General features: G+C 41.4%; 2 protein-coding genes and 4 non-coding genes across 6 annotated transcripts; all 6 read right to left on the bottom strand.

Moving 5' to 3' along the window:
* Nucleotides 1-1859: 1859 nt before the first annotated feature.
* rpl13a (ribosomal protein L13a) lies at nucleotides 1860-4531 on the bottom strand. The gene is made up of 7 exons (XM_076157637.1): nucleotides 4468-4531; nucleotides 3866-3938; nucleotides 3588-3653; nucleotides 3285-3386; nucleotides 2656-2741; nucleotides 2386-2445; nucleotides 1860-2111 (listed from the first exon to the last, which is right to left on the bottom strand). Exons 1-7 carry the CDS (start codon nucleotides 4525-4527, stop codon nucleotides 1902-1904), a joined length of 657 nt encoding a protein of 218 aa, XP_076013752.1. The 5' UTR covers nucleotides 4528-4531; the 3' UTR covers nucleotides 1860-1901.
* On the bottom strand, nucleotides 2224-2296 carry LOC143006439 (small nucleolar RNA SNORD50). The gene has a single exon (XR_012964278.1). It is a non-coding gene; the product is annotated as a small nucleolar RNA SNORD50 (small nucleolar RNA).
* Nucleotides 2833-2907, bottom strand: LOC143006441 (small nucleolar RNA SNORD50). The gene has a single exon (XR_012964279.1). It is a non-coding gene; the product is annotated as a small nucleolar RNA SNORD50 (small nucleolar RNA).
* LOC143006438 (small nucleolar RNA Z195/SNORD33/SNORD32 family) lies at nucleotides 3459-3540 on the bottom strand. Its single transcript, XR_012964277.1, has one exon. It is a non-coding gene; the product is annotated as a small nucleolar RNA Z195/SNORD33/SNORD32 family (small nucleolar RNA).
* LOC143006437 (small nucleolar RNA Z195/SNORD33/SNORD32 family) lies at nucleotides 3719-3800 on the bottom strand. Its single transcript, XR_012964276.1, has one exon. It is a non-coding gene; the product is annotated as a small nucleolar RNA Z195/SNORD33/SNORD32 family (small nucleolar RNA).
* A 2601-nt stretch (nucleotides 4532-7132) lies between the features above and the next one.
* On the bottom strand, nucleotides 7133-10187 carry yju2 (YJU2 splicing factor homolog). The gene is made up of 8 exons (XM_076157860.1): nucleotides 10049-10187; nucleotides 9730-9830; nucleotides 9154-9298; nucleotides 8906-9040; nucleotides 8635-8816; nucleotides 8281-8443; nucleotides 7957-8125; nucleotides 7133-7657 (listed from the first exon to the last, which is right to left on the bottom strand). The coding sequence occupies exons 1-8, from the start codon at nucleotides 10070-10072 to the stop codon at nucleotides 7539-7541; spliced, it is 1038 nt and encodes a 345-aa protein (XP_076013975.1). The 5' UTR covers nucleotides 10073-10187; the 3' UTR covers nucleotides 7133-7538.
* Between the last annotated feature and the right edge of the window lie 4265 nt (nucleotides 10188-14452).

Raw genomic sequence — 14452 nt, forward strand, 5'->3', positions numbered from 1 at the left:
CTTTTAGATGTCAGACAACTCCTCACCCCCCCCTCGGTGAGGAGTTGTCAGATCTTCTATTTTATTGTTTTATTCCCAGACTTGTCGGGGCCATTACTTTGAATTAAACTATAACCCATGTTGACCTCTGGCCTCTCTATTGCATTCCTCTATATTTTTATCTTACACAATGTTTCCCCTCACATAGTCTACTATGGCAAAAAAATGGATGAAAATGAAAGAGAGGATGCCACCATGGAATGCAAATAGTCAACTTCCGAAGAAGTCATAGCTGATTTGCAGGCACAGGGCGAGTCACACACACAGCCAAATTCATTTGAATTCTTCACCCGCCCCTTATAAAGGTTCTGCTCTTTTTTCTAAAGCGTCAGCTCAGAGTGATGATATGGATCCATATAACTGCAGCACTCCTCAGAGACTAGACAGACCAGACAGGTCCACAAGGTTACATGTAAGGGAACATAGGTTACTTTCAGTCAGTCGAAACCTTACCTGCTCCTTTCAACACACCAAATACATGACAGGTGCTCATTTATTCTCTTGATTGGCCTAAAATAACAGTGAGAAATTAATAAACTCTTATCACTGCTGAGCACAGCGACATTGGAAGTGACCTGGTGTATAATCACATTTCCTTCTTTAGAGGCTGTAGGTCCTTCAGGAAAACATCAAATCATGATATTTTTTGGAGGTGCCTGGGCTAAAGAGTAAACAGTAAACAACTGTACACCGTATTACGCAGTTAAAGACTTTAGATATAAGACACTATATTCGACTCAAACTGAGTTGTTGTTGTATTGCCCATAATTTGCCCATAATTTACTCGGATTCTTTGATTATTCCCATAATGACTATGTCAGATTGTCCACGGATTTCAAGACCTGCGTCATAACAATGATGAGGAAATATTACAAATAAGTCAAAACAGCTGCATACAAAAATATGCAACAGAGATTGATGAAAGAATTTGCATATTTCTATGCATGAGGGTCACCGGTCGTAGAGGTAGACAAGAATTCAAAATGTAGTTTAATAATTTTGCTCCACCCGAAACTGCAATTGGACAATAATGTGAACAATAATGAGGCTTCAATGTTTTTTGTTAGTTTTGTTTTCCCTAATAACCCCACGACTGAAAGTCTCACACTGCCATCTTCTGGCGGAAACATGAAAGTGCATAGAAAAAATGTCCTTTTCCAATATCCATTTCAGGTTCATTCACAAATACCTTGTCAACTTGCTGCATGAGTGGAAATTACGACGCAAAATGGAGATCAACCGAACATGAAAGGTGAAAAGAACTGATGTGTACAGTGGTTTCAAGTCTATTCTGGGTCCTTGTGCAACCTGTATTCACAGCACTAAGCTCTGGTGCATTTAAAGGATAGCACATTCTGGTAGCTTTTGTGACTATATTGAGAGATACTACAGAATAATCATGACCTAAAACATCCAATTGTTTTGGTCTAGTTTGTGAAATTTCAGATTATGGATTTTCTGACTGGCGGCAGATTGAAGGCCTCAAATGCCACCAAGTTCCCACAATGCCGAGTGAAAAATTAAATTTCTACAGCCCTTGCATTGACAATCCATTCTAGGGCTGCTTTGTCTCGTCTCCTTGATGAATTAAGTGCTGCAGTGGTTAATCTTATATTCACTTATTTGTTATTGCTGGTGCATTAGTTTGTAACTTGAAGTCTGTATGAATCTTGGAAAATAACTTCACTGCATTACAGGTTTCATTCAAATCCATTTGCAACATGCAATGTTTGTTAGGCGTCCTAATCCAAGAGCTGAACATAGGCATTTACTGTAGATAACCAGACATCTTGGTGAGTAAAGCAAGTTTAGACACCATCTATAAACATTTATTTCATCTTTATTGTCCAGAGAATTCAAGTTCAGACAATGACTCCATATTGTTTAAGAACGTCTGTGTATTTTGCAATCTTGCTCTCCACGTTCTTCTCTGCCAGCTTGGTCAGCTTCACCAGTGTCTTTTTCTTGGTGTAGCGGAGTTTGGCCTTCTCTTTTCTCTTCTCCTCCAAGGTGGCTGTGATGGCCTGGTATTTCCAGCCGACCTCATGTGCCAGACGGCCAAGGAGGGCGAACTGTGGGACAGAGATCAAGAAGGATATTTGAAAACTCAGGGAAGACACACCACCTTACAAGACAGTGGTTACACTTTTAAAGCTTCAACTGCAAACACAACATTACAGACGCAACTCAGCAATCAGATCCGAAAGGTTTGTCTCATCAATAAATCAGCTTCGGGATAAAAGGCTCATCATTGTTGTTTGAACCGTTGTGCCAGTTAAAATGAAGCTTTGCATCAAGATGCGCAGAAAGGAAAGCGGTGAAATGTTCACCTTCACAAAGGCTCACCTTACGAGTCGGCTTCAGACGAACAATCTTGAGTGCCGCTGGGACAACCATGCGCTTTCTCTGTGGACCAAAAATAAATAAATCAGTACAAAAAGAACACAGGGGATCCAACTAATGACCAGTACTGACATGTCTCAGATATTGTTCATTTTCAGTGTGTTCACTCAAACAAGGTAGGTAAGGATATAAAGTCACATCACAGACAGCAGCTTTAGCCCCATTCCAGGGCGAGACAACACAATCAAGCACGTCTTAAATGTGACTGTTCACCTTGTCGTAGGGTGGGGGGATTCCATCAAACACCTTCAGCCTCTCAAGAGCAGCCTGGCCCCTCTTGGTTTTGTGAGGGAGCATGCCTGGTTTGCAGAGGAAATCACTTCAGTACAGGTTCAATATGGACATTGCAACCAAGTAATAATTTGCCCAAGCACAAAACTGTCCCTGCTAAACTCAGCAATCAGATCCGAAAAGTTTATCTCATCAATGGATGATCAGTTTCTGGATAAGAGCTCATCACTGTTCAGCAAGGGAAAATTTTGGCACTGGGACAGAGACGAATGATCATAGGCACATTGAGGGTGTGTGGACAGGCACAAGGAATGTCACTGCCTCTACGAACAGCTTGACACCATGCAGCACACTGGCTGCAGCACAAGAGGGAGGAGGGGTAACAAGGCCAAGAAACTGGCTCTCCCCTTTTCAGTCACTGGACCTGATATTTAACCAATGTCAGATTTTTGCTACGGTGGCTCCAGAAGCAACTACACAGGGTCAGGCTGTTACTTTGCAAAACACTCAAATGAACCTCACTTTGCACTTAATTGCACATCTTCAGTGTCCAGTGACTTCACCAAAAAATGTGCGACAATCTACTCAATCCATGCTCATTTAATTCTCACCTCTGACTGTCCTCCAGAAAATCCTGCTGGGGGCCCTGAAGTGGTACGGTCCACGAGAGGGATTGGTATTCATCCTCTTGCGCAGGAAAGCCAGGTACTTCACTATGGCAGAGATTATACGCAGGTCATCAGGACATTGTGTTAACAGAAACGTTACAGCTCTGGTGTATCGCTCATGTCTCAGATGGTAGTGCATGTAAGTATTCTCATGGTCGCTTAAACTCGAATAATTCAAGTGGTAAACATCATTGACAACCCAACACATCAGTCGTATGGCCGTGCACACATGTTCAAAGCACTCACGTTTGTTGCGGTAGAAGTTGCCGGAGATGTTGATGCCCTCACATCTCACCACCACAACTTTGTGTCCTACAAAAAGTAGTTTGAACTTTAGACAGTGACTCAAATTAACAACACGCATTGATGATGGCGTACATGTCTCAGATGGTAGTGCATGTGAGTTTTCTCATGGTCGTTAAACTCAATCAAGGCAGATAGTATATCATCATAGACAAGTTAAGGTCATACCAGACTAATGTCGCCAACTTTTCTGCATTTCAGTGAGCAAATACATTACTTACCCAGCAAAACCTGTTTGGCCACGATGGCAGCGAGCCGGCCGAGCAGATGGCCTCTGCCATCAAGCAGCAGAACCTGGGAGTTCGAGAGAAAATATTATTCAAACCATTTAACTCAAAATACCTCCATTACTCAAGCCAACACGGATATTTAAGAAGAGCCTGAACCATGAACTTCGCGTCGATGGCCACATGGCAGACGGCAGCCGCCTAGTTACGTTATTGCATTAATGTCAACGCATGCCACCGTATTCTACAACAAGGCTTTTTGCCGAACGCATCCTGTCGATGAACAGCAGTCTCCCAAAGCCATTTTGTGTAGATTGCATTTTTTACGTACCCAGGTCGGTGGTTAAAGCTAGCTAGCCAACAGCGTCGGTAACAGAGGGGAGCTACCATGATGGAAGGCATGTCCACTAAGCTAAAGCTAGCGGGCTAGAACGCGTGATTTCTGGGATCGAGAACGCAGTCTGAACAACAATTCCAGGCAAATTAACAACACAAAGTGCTACTGTAGCAACTATCCATGTATTGTCGGTTACAATAGGGTTTTGTGTACACTATGGAGCCTAAAATAGCATTATGATTGCCCCGCTGCAACGCACCTTATTGAACCGGTCCGCCATGACGTGCGAAAAGAAAGAAGCACGGGGCTGCCCGTGCATAAAGGCAGGGGATGGCGGAAATGATGTCACATGAACGTTTTTCATAATCTTTTTATTTTTTATAATTCTTTATCTGGCCGTTTTGCTGATCTTATGCATTTATTTGGACAAATTGTCCATTTCTTACAATTTTCCAATGACCAAATGCGAGTTCTTTAGACGCATATACGTTCCTGACACTCGGAAACAACTAAAAAGTTCGTTCAGGGCGGGCGTAGGGACATCTGCTGGTACGGAGGGTGTAGTGCAGCAAAGGGAGACGCACCAAGTTGATATGCAGCTGGGTTCATATTCTTGTGAACACAAATGAATCAATTCTTGGCTTGTTATTACGATGGAACTTCATTCTTTGCATTTGATAATATCATTAACCTTTTAATTCATCTATAAAGGTCTAGAAGATGTTCCAATGGTCTTCAGGTAATGGCGGCATCCCTTAAAAATAGACCACTGTCTTTAAAATATAAACCCAAATATCTTTAAAATAACGACACCATCTCTTAAAAGCCCCTTCTGTACAAAGTAGTAAGATAAGACGAGCCCAAGATGTCCTGGATTTAGTCATGTATAAGTTGTAACTCACATGACAACACTTGGCCTCAGATTCGCCAGTTTGCCTCCAGAGCACTGCCGAGCTGCACATGAGCAAGAACCCCCAACTGCTCCACGGGCGCCGAAAAATGGCTGCCCTGCACCCCCTCTGTAGTGCATGTGTTTGTGTGTGTGATATGTAGGGGGTGCAAGACAAATTTCAATTGTGTGTGATTGCTGTCAGTTGCATGCAAAATGACTTAAATAAACTCTTATCTTATCTTATCAGTTACTTAAGACTTCATTCGCAAGACTGCATCTCAGCCTCACTAACTGTGATTAATTCATAAATAAAATTGTGTTTAGTGCATGACCCTTATTGTCCCTAATGTGCAGTGCAGACTTCTCAGTCCAAATGAGAAACTTTCTCACAAAAATGTGTCCTGCTATGAATATTATCGCTAACTAGATACTGTAGATACAGTACTCCCGGCTCTTTGAACTTTGCACAAAAGTTTGTCTGTCTGCTGTCTGACGCTGTACAGGCCCTGAAATTAATTAATTAAAAAGGGGCAGTTTATCTGCAAGAATAAGGTCTAACCTCAGCGTTTCCAGTTTGCTGTGATCACACACACCCTGCAGAAAGAACCATCTTGGACGTTGTAAATTTTCCCACATTCTTGAGTCTGTCAACCTCCTCCTCAGACTCTCACGTTTAGTCCAAGTCAATTACATTACATTACATTACATTACGGTCATTTGGCAGACGCTTTTATCCAAAGCGACTTACAATAAGTGTGTTCAACAAAGGTAGATAAAAGAACTTCAGGTCACAAGAAATCGTAAGCGCATTTCCTTCCTAAACCAACGGCTAAGAGCATAACTAGAGCTAGAGCAGAAGTGCAATAAGTTAGGTACTATGATGAATGAGAAAAAAAAAAGGACAGATTAGAAATGAAAGATTAGAAAACAAGAGCATCAGAAGAGCTAGGACAGAGTAGGTGATGTCCTAAGAGGGAGGGAGGATCCGGGTAGTGTTTCTAATCCAATTCATACCATTGAATTGATTTGAGTGCCCTATGCTAAATCTAAAACAGACACTGGGGGGCAATCAACAGAGTAGCTGACTCTGTTATACTGAACAAAAATTAGATACAGTATATCAGGCTAATGTTACCTCATCGTGTATCTTCTCAGCCATTTCCATATTCCATTCACCCTTCCAATATCAGCTCATATGACGCAACAGTACAAGTACTGTATATGCAGACGTTGCCTGGCAATCAAAGAGGTGAACATCATGATGATGATTTCCTTTTGTCAAAACGGTGTAGGTCATACGGAGTACCTAACATGGCAATATGAGGGGAGAAAACATTACTTTTAAATGTTGTTTGAATTTTAATCATTGACTTTAAGATTAAGATACTTTGTCATGTTGCATGCTATTCACGCGCAAATCACATGCAATTGAAAATTTTCTTGGGTGCAGGGCAGAACATTTTTCGGCGCCCATGGAGCAGTTGGGGGTTCAGTGCCTTGCTCAAGTGCCGAAAATGAGGCTGATAAATTAAATTGAATGTTCAGTATCCAGTGAGACAAATACATTTCTAAAACAACACTAAGTGTGTAACAAGTTTCTATCAAACATATACTAACACATTTGTGCAGAGAGATATGAGGTGACCGTTGGCCAGCTCAGGCTTGACGAAGCTGGCTGGTCAACAAGCATAATTCCTTGAGTGGTTAGGGCAATTTTTGAACCAAGTACAACCTGATCAATTTACCACCAACTCTAATAGGGCACATAACATACAAACCTCATGATTGCATGCGTGCAGAGGTTTACAGTATGTGCACGAAAAGTTACCGACCCTCATTCAGAATACAAAGTGTGCAGGCTGGACAAGACAATTTTCTCTGAAATGCCCAAAAATGACAGCACAAACATTAGTTTGTTGTTGACATTTGCACACATCCTCAATTTCCCATCCCCTTATCTCTGAATAGTAGCCGACATAACTATGGTCACTAACCAACAACAACATTTAAGGAATGAAGAAAATGTCTTAAGTCATTTTGGGGAAAGTAAAATAAAACAAGTTTAATAAAACACAAAAATACAACACTAGTATTTCCCTTACACATAAATCTAACGTTACTATGTTTTGAGTTAAGCACTCAGTGACTGCGGGTCCATGATTCAGTGGATTGTATTTGGACAGAAGAAAAGACATTTCCCCAAATGAGGGAAGCCCATCAAGACATTGACTAAATATTAAACACATGTGAGCCATGTTTTATAGAAACTTTTCATCAACTTTTTCAACATCAACTACAACTACTACTACAACCAAGATCTGCTACTCTGCAGATCTTTGTTGCTCCACAACAAGATCTTATGCGATCTTAAATCAAATAATCTTGTCCTGGTCAGTAGTATGCAGTCCGGTTCAGAAAACATCCTGAGCACCTTCTTCTTATTCGCTGTCATTGCTGTCACTGTCTGAATAGGCCCCTAAGAGGCTGAGAGATGATGGTCCATTTTGCGTGGTTATGGGCTTAGAAGTAATGGTATCAGCTGCATGTGCCTTGGAATCTGTAACACAAGAAAGATGACCATTGTCGAGCTACAAAACAGTGACAAGTTTGACACATATGTAAGGAGGCAGTAGTCGAGTGGGTAGAGCTTCCGCTTAAGAACTGGAGGGTTGCCGGTTCGAGTCCCTGCCGAGGTGCCCCTGAGCAAGGCACCGAACCCTCAATTGCTCCCCCCTCTACGAAGGGTGGTAATATAATGTAATGTGAGTCGCTTTGGATAAAATGATCTGCCAAATGATCGTAATGTAATGTAACACACGTTTGTTACAGCATACTGCGTCAAATCTCTACAGCTACCTGTTGGTGACTTAGGAGTAACAGAGGGAGTCACTGGATTGGGTTTGGTGAACGATGCTGGTTTCTTTCTCACAACCAGAGAGCCCAGAGCGCCTCTACCACCCAGCGTCCCCACACTCCTTTCCCAGCTCTCCACCTTGGCCCTCTTTGCTCCTCCGACTGTGGCTCCCTGCAAAAACACATGAAGGAACATTAGAGAATTCCGTTGTTCCCACGGTCTTCTTAATGTTCAATTTCATTTGAGCGTTTCCTTCGTACCGATTTAAGTTTGTGTATTTGATCCATGTCATTTCATTTATGGCAAATGTGAGGGGCTATACATACCTGTGTGTCTACAAGTTTGACAGTGGTAAGAATGTCTGTTGGTTTGTCTGTGCTGGACGTCTCTGGCTGCATGCTGCTGCTGCTGCTGTTGTTCTCCCCGTCACTTTCTTCATCAGAGTCAGAGTCTCTGAGTCTTTTCACTAACGCACGATCTAACATCTCTCTGTGAAGTAAATAGTAGCAATCCAACAGGACATAGACAGTTTAGAATTCAGGCTTAGAAAAGGTCAGTGTGTACCTGTAAATCACTCTGCAAAGCATCAGTTATGTGACTTTGTAGAAATTCATTAAGCATCAAGATATGTGTAGGAGTTTTACAATAGCAAAGGTTAGCTTGAAATCTTCCTCGCTCACTTTGTCTCCTGCTCGTCCTCGTCTTTTTCCCTTTCTCTCTCTCTTCTCTCCATCTCCCTGTACTGGTCAATCATTCCCTCAAAGTCCACCTGAGCCTGCCTCTGGTTCAGCTCTTTCAGCTCCTGGAGGTTCTCCAGAACCTCCATCTCCATTTTAGAATCCTTTGTGCGGTTCTCCAACACCTAGAACAGGGCGAGAGAACAATCCTCATAAACTCCTCATTCCCAATGCTTCCACAACACTCAACAACAGAAATGATCTACACACTTACCTTCATGGGATTATTTAGTTCTTCATCTTCTCTCTCTTTCTGGACTCTTTTCTCCTCTTCCTCAATTAGTTTCTCAGCCTGGAAGTTTCGTGTGGCACCATGTTCCATGGCGTAGTCTGTGTTCTCGGGGTCAGTCTACGGCGAGGACAGAAACTATCACACTGGCACAGCGCTGTATTACCTTTCAACTTTGATACTTTGTCTTATTTGAAGGCTATTGTTCTAATCACAGTATGACAAAGTCTTACCTTAAAGGTAATCTCAGCAAGACATCGGGTGCATTTGATGTAAAAACGGAAGATTGGCAGACCCATGTACAGTTCATTCTGGACTGTCTCTTTACGTGCATTGAACTTCTTCCCCTTGTAGATGTACTCGCCACATGTTTTACACCTGCAAACAGCCAGCGGTGATGACACTTTAGCCATAGGACTGATTTTCAGGGACATGGCGTCTCTACCATGAAGTTATACTGTAGAGTCTATGTCCTAAAACAGAATTATTTGACTCACTGGCAGAAGACAATTCTCATTCCAGTCAGCCACACAGCATACAAGAACTGATTGATAACTCCTGAGCCTATCATTGAAAACTCTGTATTTTAATAATATCCTTTCAACTTGATATACTTCTGCCAATGATGCTGATATTTGGCTGATATATCATCACGTCAGGACAAATGGGTCTCATTTAAAACCTTTTTCCATGTTTGCGAAAAAGCGAAAGTCTGAGGGGGGGCAGTCGAATGTGGGTGCTGATCTACTGTAGTTCACACTTGTGTCACAATCACCAATAGCAGTCAGCAAATACACACTACTGCTTACCTCATATTGAACGGGGCCATCAGTCTGACCACATACTGTCGATCTTTAGGGAGCTTAAGCTTTGGGATTTTGGATGGGTCGAAATCTGGAGGGTAGTATTTCTGTGAAGAACAAAAGTATGAGTTAATGAGGATGCTGAACTTGAAACCAGCAACAGTTTGATGTGTCACTACCACATAAGAAATATTACAACTATTCTCCAAATGGTTCATGTTAACTTCCAGGGCTAATACGGATCGGTAATACGGTGACTGAAAACAGCTTATATGCGTTGGTTAAACATTGTAAACAATTCGGAGACGTGTACCCTAATACTTACATTCAAGACTTTTCTTTCTGACATTGCTGCTTTTGCTGGAGCCTCGAATAATAAAAATAAAAGATGGAATTTTGCAGAGTAGTCCTCTTTAGCACAGCGAGGACGTAGCGTAGATGTCCGGATGTGTGCTCTGTTGCTTCCGTGCTTCGACAAAACGCTGCTGCCCCCTAAAGGTGGAAGTGAGTACTGACATAAGGCGTAAAACACAATGATAGCAGAAACAGGTTAGAATTTGTTTTGTTTAATTTGATCACATTTGTTATTCACAGAGCCCCTAAAGAGACGGTATATATTTGTTCATATCTTATTAACAAACTGTTGTAATTGTGAATTTCTTAGGATTAGTGGGTACAGAGAATGGATGATGAATGGGTGTTAAGATGCAGAAAACGTTAACTGCGCGCCTCCAGTGTTAGACTTTACTGTATGATTCATTCATTCCCTCACTCAGCTGGTCAAATGTTGTTAATCCTTTGTTACAACAGTCTGCGTAGGGCCATAACCAATTCCTCACGTGACGTTTTCATGGTGCATTATTACATTTAACAGATAACATGTTTTACAGATAATTCTGTAAAGTTAAAAAAGTTCGATTGGCAATAAAAACAGACGGCGAATACACAAACTGTTCAGTGCATCTGTTCTCCGACAAAAACAAAAGAGATAGTTCAGAAAATGGAAGACATGTCTCTGCCTAAATCAAGGACATCAGTTCAGCTCCAGTATACTCAAGTTACCTGTGAGGACGGTATATATATGCTCTGACGGGACAAACGGATCAGAACATCTCCACTTTATAATTGTTCAGTTTTGTTAGTAATTGCAATCACCCAACAAAAATAAGAACAGTTTTAAAAATAACAATAATAGATTAGAGGTTTTCTTTGTTGTAGTTTCAAAGACGCAAGATCATGTAAAGAACAACAGCTTGGTTCTTTTGGACGGTGGAGAACACATGTATCAGATTATCTGGTGCTCACCAAATAGAACACAGATATCATTTTCTGTCCAATTAAGGGGCTCCATAAATATCATTCTCTGATAAAGTAACATAAAACTAATTAGAGTTACAAATGATTTTTAATTTCATTTTCGTGTTAATGTTAGTTTCGGCATGACTTTGTAACTCTGTAACTTTCTTTCTAACGTTTCATTCGAAAACAGAAAATTCAGGTCAAAAGTGTTGCATAGTCTTAGGCTAAGTGATGTCATCCATCTAAAATCATATCATTGACGTAATACTTGTGTTATTTGTTTGGACGTCCCTTTGTTAATTTCACATATTATGTTGTTGCGCTGGCGTCACATTTGTGTATAAAAGGAATGACTTTACTGCTGGGCTCTGATCCAGATCCAGATCAAGACAGTAAGGACGGACTCTTGGCACCTCAGGCAAACACGAAATCCATCTTAATTAATGACAGATGAATTGGGAAGAGCCACAAGGGATCTCCAGATAGTATGATGTGTATCTATATGAACTAATCGAGTGATATTTGTTATTATATATTATATATATATATATATATATAAATACTTTTTTTTTCGAGATGAGCAAATCTCTGTGAAACCTGCCTGAATCCGTGACTTTTTTACCCAATTCTTTGCCTGGACCACTATTATAAGTGTATTCGAGGAGTGACGTGTTAAAAAGGTTGCATATTTTGACGTTTGATATTTAAAGGAGCGACTGAGACGAGAATGACCACAAAGAGATTCAAACGCATAAGCATGAAGCTACTCGCATTCTTGCTGCTTGCGTTTTGCTGCGTCCGATGTGATACAGTCCATCAAAACCAGGACGCAGTGACTCCGTCTCCGGCATCAACCACCGTTGTCTCCTTCTCCGATCTGACACACTCGCTGTCAGAAGCGGTAGAGAAAGTGACGCAAGAGAAGGTGATCATGGCAGCAAGAATTACGCTGCTGGAGACGAAGATGCTTAATGCTGAGAAGGAACGGCAGAAGTTGATTTCAGGTAAAACATGTCAAAATTTATTTTTCGAAGGCCTAAGTTCCCTTTATCAACTTTTTTTTAATGTGACGACACTCTCTGTCAGAAGCGGTAGAGAAAGTGACGCAAGAGAAGGTGACCATGGCAGCAAGAATTACGCTGCTGGAGACGAAGATGCTTAAGGCTGAGAAGGAACGGCAGAAGTTGATTTCAGGTAAAACATTGCAAAATGTATTTTTCGAAGGCCTAAGTTCCCTTTATCAACTGTTTGAAATGTGACGTTACAGGTCCTCCACGGGTGGCATTTTCTGCAACTCAAATTTGTCCGCGACAACGGGCTTACGAGGCTCCCTCGCCACTGAGGTTTAATTGGCTCTACTCCAACGATGGCAATTGCTACAATCCTGCAACAGGTAGTCCTACACAGGTGTTTGTGTTTGTCTGCATTTGCCAGAGGAACAGAGATATAGACGAGAATTCCTTCAATGCTGACTGCAGTTTTTATTTTGGCAGGAGTCTTCACGGCCCCGGTCAAAGGGATGTACTACCTCCGATTCACGGTGCGTACCAACAACCGGGGCTGGGCCGATACCGCTGCTTTCATCGTGAAGAACGCGGAGAGGCTAGTTGGTGTGTGGGACATTTACTGGGCCGAAACCCACGACCAGGGCAGCAATGGTGCAGTCGTTCCCCTGGAGGTTGGGGACAAAGTGTTCGTTGACCTCGTGGCTGGCAAGAAGGTGTATGTTGATCATCTGCCCTTCAACTCCTTCAGTGGGTTTCTGCTCTACACAATGTAACAGAAAAAAGCATTTAATCCATTTCAATTGACGAAAAAGTAAAGAGTTCTGACCATAATCCCTCTGTTTAATGATGCAGTGTGTAAAAAGCTTGGAAACCCTTTGAGTTTTGCCACAGTTATGTTTTGTATTGCACCAAAGTAAACTCATTTAAATAAAATAATCTGAAGCAGAAACATTTGTACACATTTGATTTACAAACTGTTGTAATTGTGAAATTCTTAGCATTAGTGGGCATAGAGCAGGGGTATTCAACTCAAATTTAAAGTGGTCCAGTTAAGAGAACATTTCTTGAAGCAAAGGTCCGGAAGATCATAATGTCCTATTTAGTGTGATACATATTTAAGTAACCTAGTCCATCAACATCTGCATATAATGGATACCTGACTGTCAAATCAAATGAATTAAAAAACGATTGGACAATATTGTAATGTAACATAGAACATTAATGTATCAAGAAAAAGTAGGGCTGCATTTCAAAATAAGTATAAATATAAAATAAATAAAATGTGAAAATTGTGCATGTTCAAATAAAATGCTTGACTTAAATTTAAATACAATATAGGAAGCAAAAGTTTGAATTTCCCATTTTCTGTTTCGCATCTTGACTCACAGTCTCAACTAATTTCGCCGATAATAAATCTCAACACAAAAAGAGGAGAAAAATCCCAGCAGCTCTGAGGGAACACTCGTGATTGGCAGGTTGTTGGGCAGTGAATGTGTGGCTCAGGATCCGGGTGGACTCTGCTCATATTGGGCTCTGAGAACACTTAGTTTCTGTGATCTCACTTTAGATTTTAGTGGCTATGTTTGTTCAAAACCTTTATGCTTTGTCTCATAATGCCGTTTCACATTGGCACTTTTAAAACCTGCTACCGTTTCTGAACATATGAGACACACTGGTTTAGTGCTCTCAGAGGGAAGTGTGAACAGAAATGACTCTTGTCTTTTAAACCAGGGCCCTTCAACGTTTTTCAGGCCAAGGACCCCCAAACTGATGGAGAGAAGGAGCGGGGACCCCCTATTGTATAAATATTTTATCAAACTGGGCCTAGTGCCATGTATAGACATAGCTACCCTGTTATTGTGCATTCAATTCTAAGCTATTCAGTGACGTGCAGTGAGGTTCGTCGCTGGGGAGGCACTGACTCTTTCAAAGTCAGATTTACAAATATATGAATTCAACAAAGAGAAATGCGCTCTCTCAAATGCGACAAATTCATCCACATCTAGATGATGTGGATGATCTTTGATCTACATCATCTAGATGATGTCGGTGAAGTTGCCCCAAATGATCTTAGGGCCACATAGATGATGTGTTTGAATTTCTGGAGCTCTAGCTCTTACCTTGTCCAAGATATGGGCCTTTCACAGAAATGACCCAATTGGTCCATGGTTACACTGACATTTTTGTGACAAGGGTGATTTCTGCTAAAACCTGGGACATTTAGCTCTTCAGTCTAACGCCCTCCCAACTGAGCTATTTCCGCTATTTCTGTTTCAGTCATAGCGCTCAGGTGCTTTCCATTGCCAAAATATGGCCAATGTGCCCCACATTCACAAAAATTGTTGCCATTGCAGCCTGGGGGCTGTGTCTGATTTTTAGCTCTCTCACTCCTTCCAAGTCCAAGATATGGGCTTTTCAGGTTT

The sequence above is a fragment of the Genypterus blacodes genome, unplaced genomic scaffold, assembly GCF_046128005.1.
Source record: "Genypterus blacodes isolate CSIRO-AG114 ecotype Tasmania unplaced genomic scaffold, CSIRO-AGI_Gbla_v1 ptg000073l_1, whole genome shotgun sequence".
NCBI classification, from domain to species: domain Eukaryota; kingdom Metazoa; phylum Chordata; class Actinopteri; order Ophidiiformes; family Ophidiidae; genus Genypterus; species Genypterus blacodes.

What these genes read in the sequence shown, in the direction of transcription:
- rpl13a (XM_076157637.1), bottom strand. Translation starts at nt 4,527, where the DNA reads ATGCACGGGCAGCCCCGTGCTTCTTTCTTTTCGCACGTCATGGCGGAC. An exon ending in GGCCAAACAGGTTTTGCTGG is followed by an intron (nt 3,654 to 3,865) that starts GTAAGTAATGTA and finishes TACTTTTTGTAG; the next exon opens with GACACAAAGTTGTGGTGGTG. An exon ending in TTTCTGGAGGACAGTCAGAG is followed by an intron (nt 2,742 to 3,284) that starts GTGAGAATTAAA and finishes TCTGCAAACCAG; the next exon opens with GCATGCTCCCTCACAAAACC.
- yju2 (XM_076157860.1), bottom strand. Translation starts at nt 10,072, where the DNA reads ATGTCAGAAAGAAAAGTCTTGAAT. An exon ending in CAGAAAGAAAAGTCTTGAAT is followed by an intron (nt 9,831 to 10,048) that starts GTAAGTATTAGG and finishes TGTTCTTCACAG; the next exon opens with AAATACTACCCTCCAGATTT. An exon ending in AACTAAATAATCCCATGAAG is followed by an intron (nt 8,817 to 8,905) that starts GTAAGTGTGTAG and finishes GCCCTGTTCTAG; the next exon opens with GTGTTGGAGAACCGCACAAA.